Raw genomic sequence first — 23908 nt, 5'->3', positions numbered from 1 at the left:
GGATTTGCTTGGTTTTAATACAATAACCCTTCCTGGCAGGTTAATGAGACATTCTATAGAAGTTGACAGAAGTTGCCTGAGTTACTTTATATATAGCCTAAGAGAGACAGGAAAGTAAATTTTGAGAAGATGTTTCTGTTGTCATATACCAGGTTCAGCAACCTTCCTGTGATCTTAAGGAGAAATGAATAGAGCAAAGAAAAGCACAGAGGGGTGGGGGTGGTGGGTTGTTAAGGCTTAAATAAATAGGTTGTCTCAAAGGCGTGATCATTAACAAGCCAGAGTTCCATGTTGGGGGAGGGGGGGAAGCAAAGCAACATCATCTTTGTAGCATGTTGGTGGAATAAAAAAATATGCTTCTCACAGCCTTAGATATCGTAAGATCTTCCAGTGAAAAAGCAGAGCGATGCGGCACCTCCAAGTTCTAAAAACCCTTGGCTCCTCTGGGTGTATTGGGTTTGACTGACTTGGTTGGATGATTAAGAGAAAATCTCCCACTACTTGCTTTACGTAGTTAGGTTGCTATTACTTCAAAGTTTTACTGTGGGTTGCTGTGTCCATGCGAGCAATAATCATGGCAGGGTAAACATTACTGAGGGACAGGTTTTCTAGGGAAGGTGGTGTGAAATCATGTGAACCTGCAAGTATCTTGGTAGAGCCGTGAGGATCGGGCTGGTCGTTCACCTCCCACGGGCTTCTTTGCCTTTGGTTGTGTCAGTTTTCTAACTGCTGAAACATGGTGACTGTTGAGTTCCTAGTCCTTGAGATCAAGATAGGGGCTGGGGGGCCAAAAGTCCTAAGTTGTGCTTTTAAAACGAGTGAACTTAACCAACCTCTGTAACAAATACCAGTGGTCACTGGTTCATTGACATGACAGGAGCCAGAGACGATGGCTTGGGGTGCTTCACTGCAGCTGGCGGGTCACTTGTACCAGTCTGAACTTTCTCTCCAGGAGACAGTAACGCATCCGTTCTCAGCTTCTCCACCACCACAAGCAGCTGCGGAGAACACCAAGGTGGGGTTTTTTCACCGGTGCTTGCGTTACAGGTGCCTAGGGCATCAAGCACGGAGCAGAAACCTGTAGCACGGGGCTCTGTGCAGGCCCTAAGTAAGAGGCCGCTTCTCCAAGCGAGTTTGTTATAACCGAAAGGTAAGGGGGGAGGCAACCGAGTACGGGGGGACCTTGTTGCTCCGGCAGCCCACGGGCTTCCAGCTGCCCGCACGGGGAGGAAGCCGACATTTTGTACCGTGCAGGGAGCGCCTGAGGCGGCTCTGGGTGCCACAGGACGCTTTGGCGGGGAGAGGAGCGTGAGGGCGGAGGTGCGAAGCTGTGGCCGGCGGGGCCGGGCAGCCGGCCGCCTGGGGCGGGTGAGGAGAAGCCGGCCCGGGGCGCGTGTGTCGCGATATGCGGCGGGGGCGGAAGCCCCGTCGCGGCGCACCGCCCGCCTCCCTCCCTCCCTCCTCGGCGGCCTCCCGGGCCGGGAAACGAAACCGAAAGGCGGCGGGGTCGTAGAGGCAGCCATGGCGGGGCCGCGGCCGGGCGGCTTCCCGCTGCTGGTGCGCGGCGACTGGGGCGCCGCCGAGCCGCCGCCCGCCCTGAAGAAGAAGCTGCTCTGCTACTTCCAGAGCCAGAAGCGCTCGGGCGGCGGCGAGTGCGAGCTGCGGACCGGCACCGGGCACCTCCTCGTCTGCTTCGCCCACCCCGAGGGTGAGCGGCCGGGGACGGGGCGAGGGCCGAGGGGGCGAGGAGGGCCGAGGGGGTCCGGCGGGGTCGGGCCCGGCGGGTGGAGGGGGCGGCCGCGGCCGAGGGCTGCCCGCCGGCCGCCCGCCTGCCCCCCCGGTCGGAGAGGCGGGCGGCCGGTTAGCGTATGGGCTCCCCACAGAAGTCAGCGCCTTCTGAGCTGTGACTCGCAAATCGAAACTTTCTGCGGGTTAAAGCGTATATACACTGACTTAATTACTGCGTACCAGGTAGCATACGCTCTCTAGTATGGGACGCACAAATCTATAGGGTACGTAATGTCACGCACATCCCGTAATACGCAATATAGAGTATATAATACGTATCGGCTTATATGGGTGCTTAAATTCGGTGATTGGCACTAGCCCCTAGGTTGCATTTTGAATAACTCCAGGCTATAAGTTAATAACTCTATCCTACCAGGTATATATACATGTATATTAATTGTGGTGCACACTAGCATTCTCTAGATTCCACTTGGAATGATAAAGCTTATGTTAATATAACCTAACATATATTGTAGTTACAGATATATATTAGGAATGTGATGTATATAATACGCATGTGTTTATATAAACTTGCAGTAAGGTGGAAAGCATTTAGCTGCAGTTGCGATAAATGTATACATATACATGCATGTACATGTATGTGCATAAACACAGATATATATACTCTTTTTTTTTTTCCTGCCTTATCATGCTTCCCAGTTGCTGACTCACCTAGCTGGTAAGTTCAGGAATTATAGCCCCAAGCCATTTAACACTGGCTGTAAGAGGGTCTGCAAGGCGTGGGCTGGTACTGGGACCCTGGTGCTGCAGCCCCAGTGTGGGGCTGCCCACTAGACACCAGCCAGGAAACGTGTGGTGGAGCTGAGATTCGCTTCTCTGGTGCTCTTCTGCAGAAATCATATCCTCTGCTGTTCTTCCGTTTTGTGTTCAGGAGGAGAGCCTCATGTGTGCTGTGTTAGTGTTAACGAGTTTAAAGCTCTTTCATTTTGTGGGACAGTATATGCGTCCTAATGTAATGGTGGAAAAGCGCTATGTAATTTAAAGTTGTCTTTCTATTTGGATTGTCACTGGGGTTTTTTTTCTGTTTTATTTAGTGAAGCAACGAGTCCTTAAGAGACAGTCGCATAAGGTTTATTTGGGAGAAAAAGGAGAATTGACGTTGATTGTCACAGAGCCTGAAACAGCACTAGCTGCTGAAGAGGAGGCATTTGAAGAAAAAATAGTTCCCACAAAGGTGAATAAAAATTGTAATCCTAACCAGAGCTTTGAGATAGTGGTGAGAGTGTCAAATCAGTCACTGATATTTTGCTTTCATTTTGTTATAGGCTCTGGATGCCACGAGCAACCTTCAAACAAAAGGTAAAATGTTATCTATCACTCTGTGTGCTGATTCTTCATAAAACGAGAATGTTGGTGCTTGTTTCCACACACAGCTCCAGTTCTGTGGGGAGTTGTGCTGAAAGTTTCTGAGTTTGGCAGCCTGACTCAGGTGATAGAGGGAAAGATGTCTGGCCAGGGACACTGTAGATTTGATCACCAAGGATGGAGTTCACCTTGCCAGACTTAGACCATGTGCCTAGTTTTAGCTTATAAAATAGCCTTTTTAATCAGAGGAGCATCTCTAAAGAGGGATTTAATTCCCTTATCCTGCATAACTGCTCTAAAATAAGATCTGCATAGAAACACCTAGATTGAAGGTCTTAAGCCCAGGCCCGGTGTCTTTGCGCTCCCTACAGTTAGGAGAGTCTGTGGTGCAAGTGGTGCATCTCCCCAGTACCTCAGTGACTTCGGTTAGGTCCTCGTTCAGTAATATTCTGCTAAGCTTTATGATTCAGAAAGCAATCTAGAAAACAGTACTGCACGCCCAAACATACCCGTATTCGTGAAGAGTAAATATTCAGCCCTAAGACAGACCAGTTAATCAGGAGGTTCTTCAGCAATTACCCTCCTATCTTTTCCTTTCTGTATGAAGTCTTGTTTGATGCTGTTTTGGGTGGTTTTCCTCTTTTCAAAATTAGGTACTCAAAGTTGTCATCTACTGTTTTTTAGTTATACTAGTGGGGACCCTGAAAATGTCCAGGTGTTGCTCTTAATCGCTTCGTTGCTGTCCTGGTTTTGGCTGGGATAGAGTTAATTTTCTATCTAATAGCTGGTATAGTGTTATGTTTTGGGTTCAGTATGAGAAGAATGTAGATAACACACTGATGTTTTCAGTTGTCGCTAAGTAGTGTTCAGACTAAGTCAAGGATTTTTCAGCTTCTCGTGCCCAGACAGCAAGAAGGCTGGAGGGGCACAAGAAGTTGGGAGGTGACACAGCCAGGGCAGCTGACCCAAACTGGCCAAAGGGCTATTCCAGACCATGTGGCATCATGCCCAGTATGTAAACTGGGAGGAGTGGGGCTGGGAGGGACTGCCGCTCGGGGACTAACTGGGCATCGGTCGGCAAGTGGTGAGCAATTGCACTGTGCATCACTTGTTTTGTATATTTCAATCCTTTTATTATTATTGCCATTTTATTATTATCATCATTATTATTTTCTTCCTTTCTGTTCTATTAAACTGTTCTTATGCCAAACCATGAGTCTTACCTTTTTCCTTCCGATTCTCTCCCCTGTCCCGCTGGGTCGGGGGGAAGTGAGTGAGCGGCTGCGTGGTGCTTAGTTGCTGGCTGGGGTTAAACCATGACACTTGGGTCAGCCTAGCTTTCGGGTTTGGCTTTTTTGTACTTGCTTCATTGGACATAGTGGAGCAGATCATTCCTGTTGGCAATCTAGAAATTAATAACTAGCATCTGTAGAGCTATTGCTTCTGCTGTTATTTCTTTTATTTTCCTCTTGTTGGGCTTATGCTGGTACGCCTTTGAAGGCAGCTGCGTTCTGTAAATGTTATGGGTTTGATATCAGTTGTTGTTGCACCTCAGGAGACCTTGGAAACCTGGTGAGCGGACAGAGCCAGCCTGTTTACGCTGCTGCCTTCTCCAGCCTTCCCACCCCACGTCTCTGTCTCTCTCCTTGGGCCTGCCCCCCATGGCCGCCTTGTTGGGTGCTACCCCAGGATTTAGGGATCTTGGGGTGTTCTTGAGCAAAACTAAGCAGCGACCTTACCCCCAGCACCATGCCTCTGGTCAGGTGTACAACTGCTCCACCAAGCAACCCTCCCCTCAGTCATACGTGTCCTCTGCCACGGCCAGAGATGTTGGCCCTGGAGGCTTACGCTGAGGGCACCAGGTGAGCACCAGGGTTTCACTCGCTGCTCATCTCCCCGCCATGGTGCAGGGATGTGCTGCTTTACCAAACTGAGAGGGGCTTATGCTCCTGCTTGTGCTTGTTGGGGAAGGAGTGGAGAGCTGCCTTTGTTTGCCAGTATGGCCGTCGTGAGCACCCTGGGATGCCCTTTGGCCTGTGCCAGTCCCCCGCCACCCTGCAGCGCTCTGTGACCGCCGTTTTCTGTGACATGTTGGACAGTTGTGTCACCGCATACCCAGGTGACACTTCTAGTTTACTCAGGCACGGGAAGGAGCACTTGTTCCCCTTCAGAGGTTTTCTCCCGCCTTCACCCTCATCTGTCTGCAAAGCTGGAGACCTGCCTTCCTCCGGCAGCTGCTGGACTTCTGGGGTGCTCGGTGGGCACCCCTGTTATATTTTCTATCCACAAAATTTCATTGCATCCCTCCCAGCCTTTTGTGCGCATGGGTCCTTCGGTGTTGTCATGCCACCCTGATGGCAGGGCACAGTGGTCATCGGGAGGCTTTGCATCGAGTCATGCAGAGCTACTGGTGGCCTATGGTGCCTGCGGATGTCCCAAGCTATGCTCGGGCTTGTTATGCCCGCACCCGGGCCAAGAAACCGATGCAGAGGCTGCAGGGTCTCTCGCAGCCATTACCAACGCCTGAGCAGACACACCCAATTATCTCAAGGGATTTTATTTTATTTGTGTCTCTGACCTGGAGACATACCAGTGAACTTGGACTTGTTTACTCATGGCTGTTTTCGTGCCACCAAAAAATGCTGCCTGCAGCCCCGCAGAATATCGCATCTGGGCTGTTTTGGATCCCAAAATGTCCTGGGGTGTTCTACAGTATTTGATTCGTTATATGATCTCTTTTCTTGGGAAAGAAAAGGAGAGAAAGGGTAAGCAAAATTTGTTTATTCCAGGAAATATGTACCAATATGTCATGTGGCTTATTTCTCTTTCTGTTGAAGATGATGCAGAAGCCTTGCAGAAAGCAGAGAGTTTTGTTCCAAACATCGAACTCCAGAAGGCAGCTGGCTCTGCAGAGAGCATCACAGAAAAGCCCGCAGAGACCTCACCTTCAGTGGTGTTTGAAAACATACAAGGTTGCAGTCCAAAATGCTTACGTATGCTGTTGGAGAACATCAGCGGCCTGGCAGTAGATGATGACTTCACTGTGGAAGTGATACCTGAAATAAATGCTGCTGTAGCTACCTTTATAAAAAGTATTGGTAAGACAGAATGAACACCATCATTGATTTCCATGTATATGTATATAGCTTTCAGAGCTTGATTCTTCTCCCGTTGGAGATTCAGACAGTTTTAAAAAAGTACCTGGACTGTAGTCTCTCAAGAAAGATGTAAGTCTCATATACAGCTGCCTGTGATGCAAATGTTACAATGAAAAAAGAAAATTTTGGCATCTTCATTAATTGAAATTGGACGAGAATGTTTCATTGTCTCTATCTTATTTTGGGTTAGATGGAGAAAAATTAGAAGCAGACTGAGAGTGGAGATGAGTTCTGCAAATCATTGAAGTATATAAAGTCTCGGTTTGAGGAGATGGTGGAACAGTGAGAAGTGCTTAGTTTGTACAAGAGGTGAATAAGAGGGGAACCAGAGACATAGCGGTAGTGAATAACAGAGAGTAACACGGCTGTGTGAATTTCCCCTTTTTTGTTACAACACAGAGTTATTTGGCACCAAAGACAGTTTTGCTCCAAATACAGGGAGAAGTAGACTCAGCTCATTTCTTTGCCAGAAGTGATAGCTGGGTCTGATAACAATGCGGGAAAACATAGTCAGTTCATACTGCTTTTCTGTTTACAGATACTGAAGAATTTGTCAAAAAATGTTCACAAAACAAAAGAGTTAAAGAATTCAAAATAACAGCCAGGCTTCTTGAATTGACCCAGAGCATCAAGGCTGAAAACATACCAGCCACCGTTTCCACAGACTACCTCACAGTTTACTTTGAGAATGTGCGGAATGGAGGGGGGCCTGTGTCAGATGTCCAGCTCTTCCCTGAGGAGAACTCAGCCATCATTACTTTCTGTGATCACAAAGGTAATGCTGTCCTTTGCCTGACCAAAGTGCTCCCAGGCAGAGGATCTGAAAGAAAATTACCACAGATTTGGGCATTAGAAGAAGCCTGGCTTGCTGTCGCTAAAGCCAGCATAAACTGCCCTGTTCCTGGGACATGCTCTGGATTTAGAAATACTGCTGCATGTGTAGGGTTTCAGAATATCTCTGGTTTTTTATGTTACCAAAGGTTATTTTAATACCTGCTTTGTGCATGGATTGTTCCCACTGACATTTTTTACCCATTTACAGATGTTTTTATGTGCAATACAACATTAATTGTACTTGCAGGTAAAGGAAGCAGGATCTGTCAATGACTTCAGTTTTCACAGTTAGCTTTCAGAAACTATTTGAGATCAAATACCTTAATTATCAGGGAATAATAGAGCTAAAGAACAATCTTGTTACTATTCCTTGTGTTGAATCACTGTCTCGTTTTTGTGCCAGCACAACCTCTGGTAAATATCTCTGTGTTAGGAGACTCTTGGCTTAGTAAATTCCTTTACTTTTAATTAAAGATATCTGCCAGGTGATTGTTTTTCTTCTGACTCTCAGAATTTGCTTAAGAATATTTTGTACATTAAGTTAGTATGTAATTTGGATCATTGTAATGTGGTTTTAAGTCCCTGCTAACATTATAATTCCTTTGCCCATTCCAACAGAAATGGCAAAAAAAAAAAGTAAAAATGCACTGGCACAAAGAGTTTTATTTTAAGTTGAGAGTAAGGAGCATTTCATAGTAGTATGTTGATATGGCCCTGCTCTGTGGTGGGGTTTCCTTAGGAAATGAGAGTAAGGTGTAGCTGTACAGGTAAATACAGCCACAAGCATATTTACCAAACTAGTTGGAGCCAAGCCTCTTATCTTGTCCTCTACAGAGTGGTTTGGAAATGGGAAAGACATAAAAATAGCTCTTTCAAATGGAAAAAAATAATAATCTTTATTCAATGTAATAGTTCTAAGAACAATTTGCTTGATTTGAAGTTAATGATATATGTGTGTTTGTATGTATGTGCACTAACTTTTAGACCTAAACACAGTCTTGGAAAAGCAGCATTTAATGGAACAGACAGCGATTTCTGTGCATCCATATTACTGCTCCCTGGGAACAGCTCTCTACGGAGAAGAAAGACCGACTATCAAGATGCCAGACCCCGTTGGAGTGCCACTAGATCCATATGTCTGGCAGTTTTTACAAAGGCATGATAAACTGATCCAAGACATAAACCAGGAAATGGCAATTTGCCATTGTGAGCTAAAATGGCCCCAGACAGACTGTGTGCACCCAGAAATTATGTTGTGCCCATCGTCATCTCTTTCTGAGCAGAAAAAGCCAATGATTAAGTTGATCAAGACATGGAAGCAAGATGCTTCTACTGAGTTCTCACGTATCATGGCACGTTACATAGCTATAAAATGTAAAGTAAATTCAGCGGATTGGGAAGATGTGAAAAACAGATTGGTGAAAGATGTTGCTTTGATCATAACTGATATTTCTGAGGAGATGGTGGTGATTGCAGGCAACAGAGCAGCTGTGGACAGTGCAGAGAAGGAAGTGAGGGAATGCATGGAAAAAGCCATGAAGCAAAGTGAAAGGGAAAAACAAAGCATAGAGATTTCGGTGTCGGTGATCCCAGGGAAGTATGCCGTTCTGCACAATGCTGGGCTAGAAGAGAATATTCACAAAGAATATCCATGCTTAAAGATACTTTATGATGACACAAAAAAAACTGTTCAGTTATGTGGCTTACCTGCAGAAGTATATAAAATCAAAGCTGACTTACTGGAAAAGGTATTGAATATGCCATGTACATCAGTTACCATCGATCCTCATGTTTTCTACTATCTACAGCGTGTAGATAATAAAACAATGTCAGAGGCATTATTCGCGAGGAAAAAAATCAATACTTTTTATGAGCTTGAGGATGATGCTGTGTTGCTATTTGGAGATGCTCCCAAAGATCTTTTAGAAGCAGAGAAGCAAATAAAGACAGACTTAGGATACGAGTGTATCAACGTGGAGGATGGTGAGGTCATTAAAAAGGAGCAGTGGAGGACTCTTCTTGCCTCCTTGCATGAGAAATACAATTCTTCACAGGAAACTCTAGTCATTGATGAACCTGTTGGAAAAGAAAATAAAGTGATTATTGCTGGCTTTTCTAAGACCGTAACAGAAGTTTATCAGAAACTTAATGATTTCATAGATAGAAACACACACATGGAAAAAGTAATCCCAGCTAAGTCAGCGGTGGTAGTGCAGTTTGTAGAGCAGGAAAAAAACAGTGTTTATCTTGAATTGAAGAAGAAATGTGTGACAGTACGTTTTGACACCAAGACACCATGTATTTCCCTGAGCGGACCAAGAGCGGAAGTGTCAAACGCAGTCACCATGTTTGAAAAAATTCTCTCATCCCTTTACTCAAAAAATGTGCTAATTGATAAACCCGGAGCCAAAGAGTTCTTCACTGAGAGGAAAAATTCATATGTTTTTGAGGCAAAGGAGAAATTTAGCTGTTTGATTAGGCTGGAGGAAGAAGAAGAACAACAACAGCAGAAGGGTGAAAAAGTTGGTGATAAAGAGAAAAGAAAGCTCTACTACAAGAAAATGCTGCCAGATGGAGTTGTAGTAGCAGTGTATAAAGGTAACTTGTGTAATTACCCTGTTGATGTTGTGGTAAATGCATCTAATGAAGACTTAAAACACATCAGTGGCCTTGCTGAGGCACTGCTAAAAGCGGCTGGTCCGGAGCTGCAACAGGAGTGCAACGAGCTGGTGAGTAAGAACGGGAGTTTGCAGCCTGGCTGCGCAGTTATCACGGGCGCTGGGAAACTCCCCTGCAAGAACGTCATTCATGCTGTTGGGCCCAGGTGGAGGAAGGATGAAGCAGAAAAGTGCGCGTACTTGTTAAGAAGGACAGTGAAGAAAAGTCTGCAACTAGCCGAAACATACAATCATCGTTCCGTAGCTCTGCCTGCTATAAGCGGAGGGACTTTCGGCTTCCCGCTGCAGACGTGTGCAGATTCAATCGTATCCTCCATCAAGGAGACCTTGGAAGAATCCATGGGGGACAGCAGCTTGAAGGAGGTTCATCTTGTGGATGAAGTGGAAGAAACAGTTCAGCTTCTGAGTGAGGCAGTAAAAAAAGTGTTTACAGCTAGATCATCCTCCCCAATACTGCTGCCGTGCTCGGAAAACCATAAGCTGAGAGAAAGCCAGAAGGAGAAGAGAAAAGAGGCTCTGCAGATGGCTAGAGATGATCTGCACATGGTTACAACAAATGAAGGACTTCGCATCCGAGTGGAGGAGAAAAACATTCAGGAAGCCACGGTAGGTCTTTAATTTTCTGCTTCCTCTCTAACTTGATGTGAAGATCTTCTTTAAACAGAAAAGGAAGGACAGTAGGTTATATTGTTTTACAAGGCAATTGCTATGTAAGGAAACAACAGCTATGTGCTAGCTAAACAAGGATGCAAGCTTGGAAAACTGATGGATTTCAGGTTGGGGTCTGTCATTCTGCAGCTGTTCCTAGTGGCAGCTGTGAATTTTGGGATATTTCATTCCCAGCTAGGTTTTATTTGTTCTCCAGATCTAAGGTCAACATGTAAGACTGTTTTTTTTCTAAAAGAGAAATATTAAAATACTTTCTAAAAGTATTTATAAGATCTGTAGCTATCTAGGTTGGATATTATGGGAAATCAGCACGTGTCTGGGCTGCTGTTGTGAGTCATGCTAACAGGGAGGACATATCTTATTTTTTTAGTTCCCTTCTCTTTGGATGGGTTTATAGACACAGTCTATGAAGAAGTTACTGGGCTCTAGAAAAGTGACCCCATAGAAGAGTGCATGCTTAGATTGTTTTGCTGAAGTCTAGACCTGATTCTACTTCCCTGCCCCCCCCATTTTCTTTTTTCATTCTTTTTGCTAACAAAGATGTTAACAAAGGTCTACTCATCTAGACAATCAAGAGTCAATTTACACCTCTGACGTAGTTTCTTTCCCTTATGTTTTTTTCTTCAGTGATGCAAACTGCATCTTGATAAATCTCCCTTTTCAATAGCCCCTGACTGTTATACTTTGGGAATTTAGAATCTCCCTAAATTATTATTATTGTCCTGTTGTTTCAATATTATTGCTTCAGTTGTCATTTTGGTGCCTGTAAAAGGCTCTTCCAATAAAAGAGCAATACTAAATGTAAAAAAACCTCAGTATGACACACATTTAAAATACTTTGTAATTAAAACATCTCCAGAGGAAAAAAAGCAAAGCAACCACCAGACTTGAGGGCTTTGCCTGTTTTACTTCATGAGAGCACAGCAATCTCCCTTCATCTCATTTTGGTGCATGAGGTACTGCTTTTCTGTTAAGGTGTAGACAATCCCACTTCAGTGAAAAGGAGGAAAGGGACATTGAACTTTCTACATTATGTGTACCTTACACAATACATATATTTTGCATCCTGTGATCATGCTAGAGAAGAATGAGCAATACTGCAGCAGTTCTTCACAAGGAAATGTAGGAAAGGCTGGGTCTGGGGAGAGGGGATGAGGCAGACAGCAGAGGTTGGGTTTATTTCACCTGCCCAGACATTGGCATCTGCTTGGGACTAGGTGAGTCACAGCCTTACCTCCACCGAGGGCTTGACAGCTCTGCCTGGATGGATGGGTGAATGACTGACCTGCTCGCACGCAGATACCTGTGGTGTTGGTACTCACAGTGGGTCTGATGCTGCCCACCCTAGGTTTCCTACATGTCCGGGAATACTCAGTATGCAGAAGCTGTGCTGAAAACCAGGTTATTTCTCCATCGGCATCTTTGCTTTGGTACTGCTATTAGTCTCAATGCATATTTTTACTTGAAGTCTGGCTACAGGTATTTTTGTTGGAATTTTGTTGCAGACGGATGTTGTTGTCAACAGTGTTGGCACAGATCTGAAGTTTGGCGTGGGGCCTCTTTGCAAAGCCTTGCTGGAAAAGGCTGGACCAGAGCTCCAAGTAGAGTTTGACAATGAAAAGCAAAGACAGGTTACTGGTCAAGGCAGTGTGCTCTGCACGAGTGGATGTTCTCTGGCCTGCAAGTCCGTGCTTCATGCCATACTTCCCGTGTGGGATGGAGGAAAAGGAGAGACCCTGAAGGTACATTTTAATTATTTAAAAAAAAAAAAAAAAAGATTTGAAAACAGATTTATTTGGGATCCTATCCTGAAGTTTCAGAATGTAAAATAGTTAGTTTAGGTGACTCTACTCTGTTTACTTCTGTTGGAGTCACCTTAAAGATGCCTTCATGCACTGAGAGCTTTTTCTCATACCAGCATAGTCTCTATGGAACTAATAATAAATGATGACTTTTTTTTTTAAAAAAAAAAAAAAGAATCTTTGCTGTGTTTTACAGACCCTGGAAGACATAATCAATTTCTGCTTGAAGAAAACTGAAGAATTTGGACTGAAATCGATCACTTTCCCAGCTATTGGAACTGGAGGATTTGGATTTCCTAAAACTGTTGTTTCTAAATTAATGTTTGATGTGGTATTCAAGTTCAGTAGTAGTCACGCTCGGAAGACTCTCCAGGAAGTTCATTTTCTTTTGAATCCAAAAGATACAGATAACATTCAGGTAGTTCTCAGGACAAAGCCATCTATGTTACATACTGTTCTAGTTACACCTTAACAATATATTTTAGTTATATTGCTTTCTTAAGGGAATAATTTAGCACTTTTTTATTGCTGTGGGCTGGTGACAGTGGGATGTCTCTCCTGCGTCTCATTCAGTGTCTCTGAAATATAAACTCAGCAAGCACAAGCTGCAGACAAAATTGGCCTCCCTGCTGGCACTCTAAACACTTGTAGATGCTCACTCATCTTTTGACAGAGGAGTTCTGGCAAGGCAAAGACAGTATCTATTACCACACTGTCCACACTGAGTCTTCCACTGTTATTAATGATACCTAAACACAACTGTAAAATACATCAGATGGCTCAGCAAGAGCTACATGACTGTTAATGTTAATTATAGAAATATTCAGTATATAAACTGTGAAATACTATCTTTGGTACCTTTTTTCTCTTCTTAGGCTTTTACCATTGAACTAGAACATAGGGTAGCTGAAAGTTGCAATGCTGCAGCACCACGGTCAAGTAAGTTGTATAAGGGCAGGAGGTGGGACATGGGAGAATGTAAATACTGTAAAGTGGTTTTATACATATCAGGAAACAGATGGAATGTCATCAAGATACAGAGCATTTTTTGCCTCCTGATGGTCTGGCATTCTTAAACTCCACTTCTAAAAACCTTAAAGAGCAATTTCTTTTGTTGAGGGCATGTTCATCTCTTAGTGAGGCCAGTCTTAACACATGGAAGAGGATACCCTGGTAGGAAAACTGTTCATTTGTCCTACTCAAAGGGTATAAGAACTTGCTATCACTTTGCCAAACAAGCCATAAATAACATGTATTTCTGTACCTTTAATCTTTAATATAGAGTTATACTGAATGGATAATTCCTTTCCATTTATTAATTGACAGTAGTGTGATACAATAGCAAAAATATACGAGTGAACTGCATCAATAACAGAGGCTTATAGGAATATATAGCTCTTTCTTGTCAGTTGCTGTGAGTATCAGAGAGGACGTTAAGAGTGTGCAGATAAAATATGAATTCGGTAAGTTTCAACTAGAAGTAAGGAACAGTTTTATATCTGTGAGGGTAAAGATGAAATAACTTAGAAATGTGGTGCGATGGGATCTCCATTACTGGCAGTTCTTAAGCTGGATACTCCGTTTCTTGTAAGAGTTAATTCAGAAAACTCCATTACAGAGCTGGTCAGATCAGATAACCCCAAGAGTCCTTTCTGAATTTATATTGTAGGAATTTACAGGAATAGAAATGGTTTCACTTTCACAGTATTTAATTGGGAAAAATACTGCACCTTCCTGATTTCAGAAATGGAGTAGAGAGAAAGGCAGAGACTCTCTAGGTCCATTAAACTGATCTAGAGCATATTCCTTAAAAGGATAAGTTGAAGTTCCTATCAGTGTAAGAGAATAATATCCCAAACTAGAGAAGTGTTTTAAGGTATTTTTCTTTCCCTTGCAGGTTTCATTAAGCCTGTTTCAACTGAAGTATTGGGAGTTCATGAGATGCAGATTGGTTCCATTACACTTCAAGTAATTAGTGGAGATATTACCAAGGAAGATACAGAGGTTATTGTCAACATATCAAACCCAACATTTGATGCCAGATCAGGTATTGTATTGAATATGTATTTCTTTAGTGATAAGTTTGGGCTTGTTTTAGAAGGAGGTAGGGGAAAGAATTGTCCATATGTGAAACTTTTATGAAGTATTTTTCAGATGAGAGAGAGTTGTGATTAGTCAGGAAACAGATCTTAAACAGTTTTTTTACAGATCTGAATATTCCATTTACTTTCCAAACTACCCAAAGACAAGGCATCTGACATGATTTTTTCTTACTTAAAACCAAAAATGCTTAAATAAAAGGGACTTTTTAGATCAAAAACTTTGAAAAACTGTTCTTGTCCTAGTATGTTTCACTGCAAGCCAAAGCCCTGGTTAAGTAAATTGACCTGTAAGAAGCAGAGGATTCTTTGGTGACATTGTGAATTGCAAGCATGAAAGATATCAAATGATATATTTAAAAGCAATTGGAGGGTTTGGTGAGGGGCATACTACTGGCTGGTGAAATGATGAAATAGGAAGTTATTCTTAATGATTTCTAATCAATAATGAAGGCAGTGTTCTCTTTGCAGCCAGTGCCGTGTGTCATGGAGGGCACTTAGGGGAACTGGCAAGATTTTGCACTTTGTGGGATCTTGCCATATAAGAATTCGGGGTTTTTGTACAGTACAGAAGTTGGGTAGAGTTTTGAGTAGAAACAACTAAGTTGACTTAATGAATGCATATGCTTTTCTTGTGTAATTTAAGGGGTCTTCAAAGCAATTATGGATGCTGCTGGTTCCCAGGTAGAAGCAGAATGTGCTCAATATGGTATGTTAAAGCATACTATTTTGTTGGATTAATTTTTTTTTTGTTCTCTCTGAAAACTTAAAGTTGTTTTATAATTCTCTACTCTGATGGTATAATTATTTTATCAGAAAAAATAGCTTTCACTTTTAGGAATTTTGAAAAGTCCTACTGTTGTTGACACCTACTTTGAGAATTTTTCTTTTCACAACTGAGCAGAAAGTGGATACAGTTTTCTGATGCTAATAAGTGCTGGGAAATTAATGTAATTTAAGTTCTTTACCCCTGAAATTACTCACGCGTGTTCCTGACTTAAGAACAGAAACAGCCCCATTGACTTCAGCATAATTTTTAAGCTCATCTTTTGTCAGCTACTAGAGAGCTGAGGTTTTGAAACTGAACAAAGTAGTGCAAGACTGTCTTTTGGTGTAAGCATGTGCAGGACTGGCTTTTAAAAGCTAATAGCAAATCTGGGCTTATATTCACAAATACATAATTATTTTTTATTGAAATAATGTAACTCTGCTTATCACCTTGATCATGAGTTCTTCTGTAGTCTGCATTCTTCCAGACAGTAGAGCAGTAAAATCCCAACTCCCTGTGGCTGGCCTCTACGAGCACAGAAAGGAACATGTTCTGGTTGCATAAACAAAAAGTTCCTGCTCTGAGTCCAGAAGTTAACTTTCAAGATGGAGTTTCCCAGATATTTTTCCTAGCCTTTGGCTCTGCAGGCTCTCCCCATTTATCAGCCTGATCTCAGCGCATTCAGAGCATCTTACAATCAGTTGTTACCTTTGTGACCAGTGAAGTGGTATGTAACTCTGTTCATCAGTCCATTCATCCTCACAATATGACTCCCATTTTGAGGTGTTTGTAATCAAACATGAGTGCTCTGAAAAAACACAAACATCTTTTTAAAGATTCTGTACCACAGTTCTTAGATCAGTTGGTCATTATCTTAATGATACTATTTTAACCATTCAGCTCTTCTGCAGAATAAGAGTTTGAGCTTTCAAAGAATAAGTGGCATAAGAAAGGATTTCTCATATAATTGAATTGTGAACATTCTGTTGGCATGCTTTTAAATAAAAGCGAGCTGTATTTAAATTCAACATAAATTCTTAAGTTGTGCTTAATAGGGAACTACTTTGTAACAGAGATCTTGGGAAATTAAAAAACACACAACTACTTGAATTACTTTCTTTAAGAAGTTCTGCAATCAGAATATTTACAGAGAAAACCAGAATCAACTAAACCCAGGATAATATAGCTCACAGTGGATTTCTTTCCACTTCTCTTCTAGCATCAGTATAACTAGCTGTCTTATCAGAAGAGATACGCACTTTGAAAATGTTATGTCTCCCTATTTATCTTCTGTCTTCCAGCTGGGCAGTGTCAAAATGGCTTTATTACTACACAAGGTGGAAAACTGTTGTGCAGCAAAATCATCCACTTGATTCACAATAACAACGTGAAGAGTCAGGTTTCCAAAGTGCTTAATGAGTGTGAGCTAAGGATGTACAAATCTGTTGCCTTCCCAGCAATTGGAACAGGTTTGTGTTTTCTTGAGAAAGCGGTGAGGGCTGTGATGGGGGTAGTCCAGAAACTGGAACAAAGTTAATACCTCTGATATGGGTAACAGGAGACTTGTACAAGAAACTCTGTAAACTGTGTTTTGTGAAAGTTCATTGTAGTCAGTTCAAACACCATTTGCACACTTCAAAAATGCTGCTTTTTTTAAAAGTATAAATATTACAGTCAATATTGATTGAGCAAGAACACCTAAAGAAAAGGTATGGCTCCATAAAAGACATTCTGCCCCCAGACTGTGTATCTCAGCTAGCCACCCTGCACCTTTCTTCAAACTTCCCATAGACTTTGCTTTGGGATTTCAGCCACACAGAAGGGCTGGGGTTGGGGTTTGTAGGCGAAGAAAGCTGGAGTTGTCCTGAGACCAAAACGTTGCCTGGCTGACTATGGAAATTGTGGGCAGGGTACAGAATACCTGCAGTTTACACTTTTTATAGGTCTTGTTTCAGTCTACCTGCTCCAGTGGAGGGCTAGAGGCAGGCTAGCTTATTTGGCTTAAGCTTCTGGTTAGCTTGGGGAGCGGGGCTTGAAGAAAGCAGGGTATGCTTCTCAGACCAAGGCTCCCCTTGACTGGAAAAAGAAGTTGTGAGCTGGTCCTTGCTCAGCATGCCAGGTTAGGGTAGGAGCTGGTTGTGTGGGTCAGTGTTTGGACTCCACAGCGATAGTTATGGCAGGTCCCCTGGACTGCCAACATCACCTGCGTGCTGGTGTCACGATGGCTGTCCAAGGGATGCCGTGGCTGAAATTGGCAGGGCTCCCACCAATGTTTTGGGATAAGCTTTAGGTTGCACTTCAAGCTTGTTGTAGGGGAATGAGAGCAGTTGTTTTGAGCTTGGTGTTCCTGTTCATATGTTGAAATACGCTGCAGGCTTGTCTCAAAATCTTCTGCTGATTTTGATTTGGTTTTACTTTGGTACTTGCTATAAACACGGGGATAGATTTAGTGATGTGTGGATTTAAAAATATCGGGGGGATGCTAAGGCTGAAGTGCTTGTTGGAGCCTCCAGGTAAACGGAGGGTGAAGTGCAGAAGGGCTTCCTGGGTCTGTGTAGGGTGTCAGCTCCTGGAGCTCATAGGCTTAGGTGTAAAGCTGAGGTTAAGCCTGGGGCTTTGGCCAGAAAGCATAATGGGGGAGGAGAGAGGGACACCAGTCTGTATCAGCTGGGGACGTAGTCTCTGTTTTCTGGATGCTGCCTTGATTTAAGTACTGTTCACTGATATATGCCTTTTATTTTTGTTTAGGTCAAGCAGGACAGAGTCCAGCAAAGGTAGCTGATGACATGTTGGATGCTATAGTGGAATTTGCAAGCAAAAGATCAGTACAGCATTTGAAAAAAATTAAAATCATCATCTTCCAAATAAAGATGCTTAGCAACTTTTATGTAAGCATGAAGAAAAGAGAAGATTTAGATTCATACACAAGAGATTCATGGGTGTCTCTGCTTAAATGTAAGTAGGTGGGTTTTCTATGTGCATGGGCACATAAAACTAAAGATCTTTTATTTCAAACTAATAATCAACATATATTTCTTTGCAGCATTTTTTTGGGGCAAAAAACAACTCACTGAGAAGAAAAAGCCCATGGTTTTGGAGAAGAAAGTTGATATAGCCATATTTCAAATTTGTGGAGAAAGCAAAAAAAATGTGGATGCTACTGAGTCCTGGATAAAGAACTTAATTTTAAAGGAACAGTTTGAAATCAGTATTTCAGATGAGCTAATCGAAAATTTTGATGAGAGGCAAATTGACGCTTTGGCAGATCTCCAGAAAAGAAAGCATGTTACCATTCAGCTTGAAAATAAACTTTCCCCACCTTGCATTAAAATTTCTGGTATTAGTAGGGATGTCTGTTTTGTTTCTGTGGAGGTTCAAAAAATGATCCAAAAAATTAAGGATACTCAAGAAGAACAATCCAAGGCAGAACTTGTTTATAACCTGGTAGAATGGAGGTATCCAGGAAGCGATGACAGCTTTGTTGCTTTTGATAAACTGACAAATATGCAGCTGGAGGATGCCAAAATAGCTAAAAAAACACATCTTACTGTCAAAATTAACAAGAACAACTACAAGGTGGATCTGAATACTCTACAGGCTAATGATGACCAAGGAAAAACTATATACATTCAACGTGTGCCAAAGAATGAAGGTAAATTACAGCTTTGCTAATAAAAGTCTTTAATAGTGATAATTGAATGATAATTCTGATAAATTCAAACTCAGGTATTCAAAGTAGTAAGCTATTCCATAGCTTTTTTTCCTTTGTTTTCCTTTTTCTTCTTTTTTCCCCTCTGGGCATGCCATAGGCAGCAGTTTTAGTTTCATAATTCGTGGCAGGTATGACTGAAATCAGAACATCTGTTTTAAATATAAATATTATCTCTACGTATGTGACTAGTGAGCATAGACTTCATGCTTAACTTTGACAAAGGAAGTGGTGTATGAAGAATGCATAAAATTCTTATGTGGTTTTCAAACTTGTTTTAGTTAGATATTAGTATAGGGATAATTAGACTAGAGAAAATGTAAAGTCTTAACAGTGCATTACAGAGCCAGTGATGTATTGAAGAGAGAGAGTATTCTTCAAATAAAGTATTGCACAAGGTACTGTCCTCTCAGCTCTCTATATGCAGTTGGTTTGTAAGACATGCCTACAAAACTGAGCTAGATATCTGTGATACTAATGCAATCTCTGTTTTGCAGATAAGCAGTCAATAGAGCTCCCTAGGCAGTGGGAAGACATGCAAAAGGAACGGGTCAAACTGGTGAATCTCAAGCCATCACGTCAGGAATACGTGGAAGTTCAGAAGAAGTTCAAGAAAACCTGTCCTAGCTTTGTCATAGAGAAGGTGAAATCCTATGAGGGGAAAAAAATTATTTTGGGGGGCTGAAAACTTTAATATACTTCCTAAATATTTGTTTGTAAGGTGTCTGCAACCTAATACACCTTTCATATATCAGTCGCCCCAGCGCTGTACAGGGTGGATATAAATCAAATCAAATTTCCTATGAGTTGCCCTTCCATTTCTGCCTTCTAATAGCGCAAAACCAGTTACCATCAGTCTTCAGGCTGACTCTGTGTTCAACTAATGTGGTACTCACTAGTTAATGTGGTATTTCCCATTGGGAAATTCTATATTGAATGGAAGCATGAGCAAACGCATTCAGAATACAAAGGAAAATACAAAGTCCTTGCAGACTGGCCATAAAGCTTTTTACTATTTTACCACTTCTTCCCTGTCAGCCCCAGAGCCTTTCAGGCTAGACTGTTGGTTTTAACCAAAGTGTCATGATTTGATCCTGCTTGTTGAAAAATCTGCAACAGAGTGAAAGTGCACAGAGATTTAATTGCCAGGGAGAAGATGGAATTATTCAGAATCGGGAGGCATGATAAATAGGAGAAAATGTGATGAAATTAAGAGTGAGAATATGTGTTTGAAAAATTTTCTTCCATCATGAGATTCAATGAGCATGGTCACTAAGACACAAATAGAACAAATTATTAGTATACAATAGAAAAAATCAGGTAATGACTTGAAGTCTTTTTCTATTGAAAATGGAAAGCTGTTACAGCAATGCCTTTATGCAGATACACTGTTTCCCCCTGAGCTATAATCACATTGTTGGCACAGGGAGCCAGCAAGATCTATCCTCCCACCAATTTATTTTTATATAGGAGCTTCTTATGGGTTGCTAAGCTATGCAGTAAAGTAAGAAATCTTGCCTTCCAAGTTGAGATCTAGAAGAGAAACTTAAGTTCAAAGTAATGCTATTGCTACAGTCTACCCTTTAGTGAGAAAATCATCAGTAAAAATTATTAGGATGTGCAGAAGGCATCTTACATCATTGCCTCTAGCAGTGGTACAACAGCCTATTTCTAAAAATGACAAGGCACAGCTACCACGATTGCCTGTGTACCTGGTATACTATGCAAGACAAATGTATGCCAAAAATAACCAAGCTTGAAAACTTCTTGTAAGCTACTTTGGTTTCTGATTTTTCAGGAGGCTCACGTATTCAGTTCCCCAAACCAAAGCACACATTAACAGGGCACAGTGAAAATTACTGTCATTCTTTCTGTTTGGTTTGGTTTTAATGCTTTCCTGCCATGATAAATATTGGTCCCTACCAGTATAAATATAGTTGTATTTTGTAACTTTGCAGATTGAAAGAATACAAAATCCCTTCCTCTGGCAGACATACCAGATAAAAAAAATCTCTCTCTGTACAAAGAACAAAAATCAAAATAATGAGAAGTTGCTTTTTCACGGCACAGCTGCATCCTCATTGAGCACAATCAACTACAATGGATTCAATCGTGGGTTTGCTGGAAAGAATGGTGAGTCGTTTTCCAAAGCAGTTAATTTCCTAGACATGTTTGAGGTGCTAGGGAATGTCAATGTTATAGTACTGTCAGTACAACGTGAAGGCTGAATGAAGTTGGAGAACAAAATAATAAACAACTCCAGAGCACAATCTGTATGGACAGAGGAATTAACCTGTTCTGTTAATCCCTTGTTGATGAATGCCACCATCTAGAGGGTATCAGAAAAAGCTCACCTACTCTGAAAGCAAGCCTGGGCAGCTTTTTAGAAATGTTTTGTATGATCTGCCTACAGAAAGGAACAAGGACCGCTGTTCAGCATCCTCAGTTGAGATGCTAACCACTAGCTGCTGGTATCTCCTCTCTTCTTAGATAAAGGCAGGTAGCAAAGTAGAGGTGCAGATACTTCTCCTGTTTCCTCCAAAGATAAGGACAGCACAAGCAAGCAGAAGATCACGGTCCCCTACCATTTTTATGCACGTGAAATCAGTTGAAATTCATGAATTAATTCTTCCCCTTTAATGTTGTTAGGGACAACTGTTAAATATTTAGCAGAAAGACTTTCTGCATTGGTTCAGAGATTGCTTTGTCCAGTTCCTCTAGTACAGTCATGTTATGCTTGTTATTTGGTAGCATTCAAAGGTGAAGGACAGGATCCATAGAAGTGGAACTTGGGCTGCATTGAGGTGTCAGTCGCTCTGAAAGGTCCTGCAAACTTGCTTCAAAAGTCGTTACTTTCTGTTCTTAATGTTTTCTTCCTTAAGACACAATTGTACATGCCTAGGACTGACTTGATCTTGAAAGACCCAGAGAGCTTAACGCAGCTCTAGTTGACACTTCAGTGTGGTCTGGATCCAAAAAGCAGACATTTCTCTGTCTGGATCCTCTAGAGGTACTTATGCTGATATTTTCTTGAGAAAATGAAGCCCAACATACACAAAATATATCAGGCTGTGCACAGATAGACGTGACAGCCACCATTTCTTTTTAAAACATGACCAGAGGAGATGTAGTTAAGCATTCCTGCTCTTTGGTAGTGCCAGGATGTTGGATTTGCTTGGGAACCAAGAGCCCTAGATCCCCATGTCCTCTCTCTGCCTGTGAGTATTGACATCCACCTCTCCATCTCAGCCACGAGTTACGATAGGAGAGGCATGCTTCCCTTCTGTTGGGCTGGATAGCCAGTCAAAAATATCCAAAGATCAGAGCAGCCAGATAGGAAGGACCCATCTGGCTTGAACAGCTTTCTGCCAATGTCAGAAAAAAGAAATCTGTCTCAGACAAAGAAACATGATTTCTCTAACTTGCTGTGAAGTGCAACTAGAAAGCTGTAATTATAATTGTATAGCCATTTTAAGTTTAAAAGGCTCTAAAGGTTTGCAATTTGATGGATGGCAGGCTAAACAACAAGGCTAAACAGAGAGAGGAACACTTTTCCCCCTAGAAAAGGGCAGTCAAAACCTGGATGTTGATACTTATCTGACAACTACGTGGATTCATACTTGATTCTGATACAAAGGATTGTTACTAGAATTTGCTGTTTAAACTCTAACCAAATTTATGACTTCAGCAGAGTAGAAAATAAAAGGGGGTGAGCTTTAGAGATTTTTATGGGAATATGAACACTAACTATATTTGAAAACGTTGTCTTTCCAAACAGCTGCAACCATTGGAAATGGAACCTACTTTGCTGTTGATGCAAGTTATTCTGCTCAGGATACTTATTCCAGACCAGATATGAATGGCAGAAGATACATGTACTTGGCGCGGGTCCTCACTGGGCAGTACTGTGCTGGGAGCAAAGGACTAATCACTCCGCCACCAAAAAACCCAGCAGATCCCACTGACCTGTATGACAGTGTGGTTGATAATGTGAATAATCCAACAATGTTTGTCATATTTAATGACATTCAGGCATATCCTGAATACCTTATCACTTTCAGAAAATAGAATATTCTTAATAGTCTGGGAAATTTTAGTGCCTTTTACATGCAGGAATCAACAGCGCCATTCTTGATTCTTGTTTCCATCTAGGTTTCTTTAAGTGTTTTTCTATCCATGGGTTTACATGTCTTCAAATCGTCAACACAATGAGGCCAGGATAAGCAAATATTTTTGAACATGCTATTTCAATACTCACATTTCAAATTCAGTTATGCAAAGGTGTAGGCAAGAACTGTGACGACAGTCCTGACCCCTTCCTACGCAAGGCACAGGGGACTGGTAGGAGGGGGAGCTGCTCTGCCTCACCTGCAGCCTGAAGTAAGAGGTGTACGGTAGCTCAGTGCACCTATGCACCTTCCCATTTCCAGTATTCACCATAAACCACTGAGGTGCTGGCTGCCTGTGAGGATTTATTTAAAATACTCCATGTTGGGGGAATAACCTTGCTCACCAGCAGAGTTTTCAGTCATTCTTAGGCATCCACTCACCCTTGTTGGTGCTAAGAGTCCTGAAGAAAAAAATCCAATGCTGAACATAGACTTTGCATTACTTCTTTCACCCCCCTTATGCTGTCGTGGCATACTTTGTTAGTCCCTATGAATAATTTCCTGTATTTGTACCTGTTTCTTAGGGACATTCTCTGTGGTTCCCTGCATTATGTACACCCAATTTTCACTTGAAGTCATTGCTGCTGCAATTTTCAAGATGGTAAAGAGGGACTTTTAATTTCTTCTGGTCAGTACCAAAACATAAACACTTCTGTAGAATTACCAATTTGGAGAAAGTTAGTTACTATGCTTAAACCATCTGAAAATTTTTGAAGTTCTGTAAAGCAAGTAAATAATGGCATTTGTACGTCTTTGCTAGTTGCATACTCAATTGTAGTGATAATCTTAAAACTGCCAAAGGCCATATATAATGGTTTTAATAAAAGTGGTTTCAAACAGCTACATTATATTACTGAAGTCGAAGTGTTGTTTTACATTTGACTACCTTTATGTTACAGTGATGCTA

General features: G+C 42.0%; 1 protein-coding gene across 2 annotated transcripts; it reads left to right on the top strand.

The window, feature by feature from the left end:
- Positions 1-1504: 1504 nt before the first annotated feature.
- LOC142031422 (protein mono-ADP-ribosyltransferase PARP14-like) lies at positions 1505-23844 on the top strand. Of its 2 annotated transcripts, none has more exons than XM_075028835.1 (17): positions 1505-1708; positions 2844-2983; positions 3075-3108; positions 5952-6212; positions 6811-7047; positions 8091-10390; positions 11959-12195; positions 12452-12673; positions 13131-13194; positions 14153-14302; positions 15001-15063; positions 16425-16592; positions 17872-18078; positions 18167-18775; positions 19330-19475; positions 20791-20965; positions 22611-23844. In XM_075028835.1, the coding sequence occupies exons 1-17, from the start codon at positions 1522-1524 to the stop codon at positions 22898-22900; spliced, it is 5490 nt and encodes a 1829-aa protein (XP_074884936.1). In that variant the 5' UTR covers positions 1505-1521; the 3' UTR covers positions 22901-23844. The 2 variants fall into 2 exon arrangements, with proteins under 2 accessions (XP_074884936.1, XP_074884935.1); XM_075028834.1 differs by having other exon boundaries at positions 12431-12673.
- The last annotated feature ends 64 nt before the right edge of the window (positions 23845-23908 follow it).

Source organism: Buteo buteo, chromosome 5 (genome assembly GCF_964188355.1).
Source record: "Buteo buteo chromosome 5, bButBut1.hap1.1, whole genome shotgun sequence".
NCBI lineage: Eukaryota > Metazoa > Chordata > Aves > Accipitriformes > Accipitridae > Buteo > Buteo buteo.
The sequence above is the reverse complement of the archived record's forward strand: the minus strand, read 5'-3'. Positions and strand labels throughout refer to the sequence as shown.